The sequence below is a fragment of the Branchiostoma belcheri genome, unplaced genomic scaffold (assembly GCF_001625305.1).
Source record: "Branchiostoma belcheri isolate BF01 breed outbred unplaced genomic scaffold, Haploidv18h27 scaffold64, whole genome shotgun sequence".
Classification (NCBI taxonomy): domain Eukaryota; kingdom Metazoa; phylum Chordata; class Leptocardii; order Amphioxiformes; family Branchiostomatidae; genus Branchiostoma; species Branchiostoma belcheri.
The window spans coordinates 1,683,289-1,684,677 of NW_017804287.1; the positions used below are offsets into that span (position 1 = coordinate 1,683,289).

Here is a 1,389-nt window from a genome sequence, read left to right on the forward strand (position 1 = left end):
ACGACATGGCAGGGAAAGAATGAGAAACACAAGGGAAAACAATGATTTACATTGATATAACTATAATATGAAGTAACATACAACTAAAACAACAGTTGGATAGCTATTCCCTACTTTATTGGTTAGGATTTTTAATTGCATAATGCAAACTGTTGATTTTCAAAATAAATAAAAAAACGTTCATGCCCCGCATTCCAATGCTGGAGCAGAAAAGCTTGAAATACCTACCAAAACACTTGAATAAAGACATACTGTCAGTATGGAAATGCTCTGTGCAGGTGTTAATCAAGTTAAATCCCAACAGCCAATCAGCAAGAAATGCTCTGTGCAGGTGGAAATGCTCTGTGCAGGTGTTAATCAAGTTAAATCCCAACAGCCAATCAGCAAGAAGTATAGAGGAAAGCTGCATGCCTATTGCTTGATGCCCTGCATTCCATTGTGATGACTCATGGTAAACACGGCACACTAACACAGTAATACATTTGATATAACACAGCCAAAAAACTCAAATGAAGCCATTCTAAAAGCCTGTATCACAAAAATTTAAAAAACGCCAAGGGGCATTTGCCCACTGTACCTCCATACCAAATTTCAGGACCTTAGGCCCTAAAATGAAGAAGATGAATCCATTTAAAAATGGCAGGAGAAGAAGGAGGAGAAGGAGAAGGAGGAGGAGAAGAAACATCAGAAAAAGCAATATGGGTTCACTACCACTTCGTGGTGTGGTGAACCCATAATGATCCATAGTATAGTCGAGTCTAAAATAACGATCTAAGCCGGGCATCATCGGTCTCTCCCGATACATCCCGATCTGGATACATTCGAAAGGAATCAATGACGAGATTTTATTTCACTGTACGTTGCCTCATAGCTCAAAAAAATTCAATTTTACTCACTGCAGTATGATAATTCGTCACTCCAATCCAGACAGTCAGCATGTCGATTACATTTTGCTGAGAGCGGTATACACCGCGAAGTGTCACAAAGGAACTGGTCAGGTCGACAAGCTGTAGGTACGTGTGGTAAAAATTTTGCAGGTAAGCACCGTGTGATTTTTTTAATCATCAAAGTTATTTTCAAACCCTAAGAAGCTGCAAGACTAACATGGTGTTTGTTTTGTCAAAGTAACTTAAGCTTTAATACTAGGCTACAGATATAACACTTTGTTACTTACTGCAGTTATGTTCATCACTTCCATCCAGACAGTCAGCTTGGCCGTTACACCTATCCGAGAGTGGCACACACCCCGAACTGTTGCACCGGAACTCGTTAGATTGACAAGCTGTAGGCATGTGTAAAGTCAACATTAACATTGTGTTTGTGTGTGTGTGTTTGTGTGTGTGTGTGTGTGTGTGTGTGTGTGTGTGTGTGTGTGTGTGTGTGTGTNTA

The 1,389-nt window shown here is 40.0% G+C and overlaps 1 protein-coding gene across 1 annotated transcript in view; it reads right to left on the bottom strand.

Moving 5' to 3' along the window:
* Positions 1 to 1,389, bottom strand: part of LOC109483321 (MAM and LDL-receptor class A domain-containing protein 2-like) — a 43,703-nt gene that overhangs the window by 12,463 nt on the left and 29,851 nt on the right. Inside the window, exon 45 of the mRNA XM_019786310.1 lies at positions 1,175 to 1,282. Within this exon, the coding sequence (XP_019641869.1) occupies positions 1,175 to 1,282 (108 nt within the window). The remainder of the gene's footprint in view (positions 1 to 1,174; positions 1,283 to 1,389) is intronic.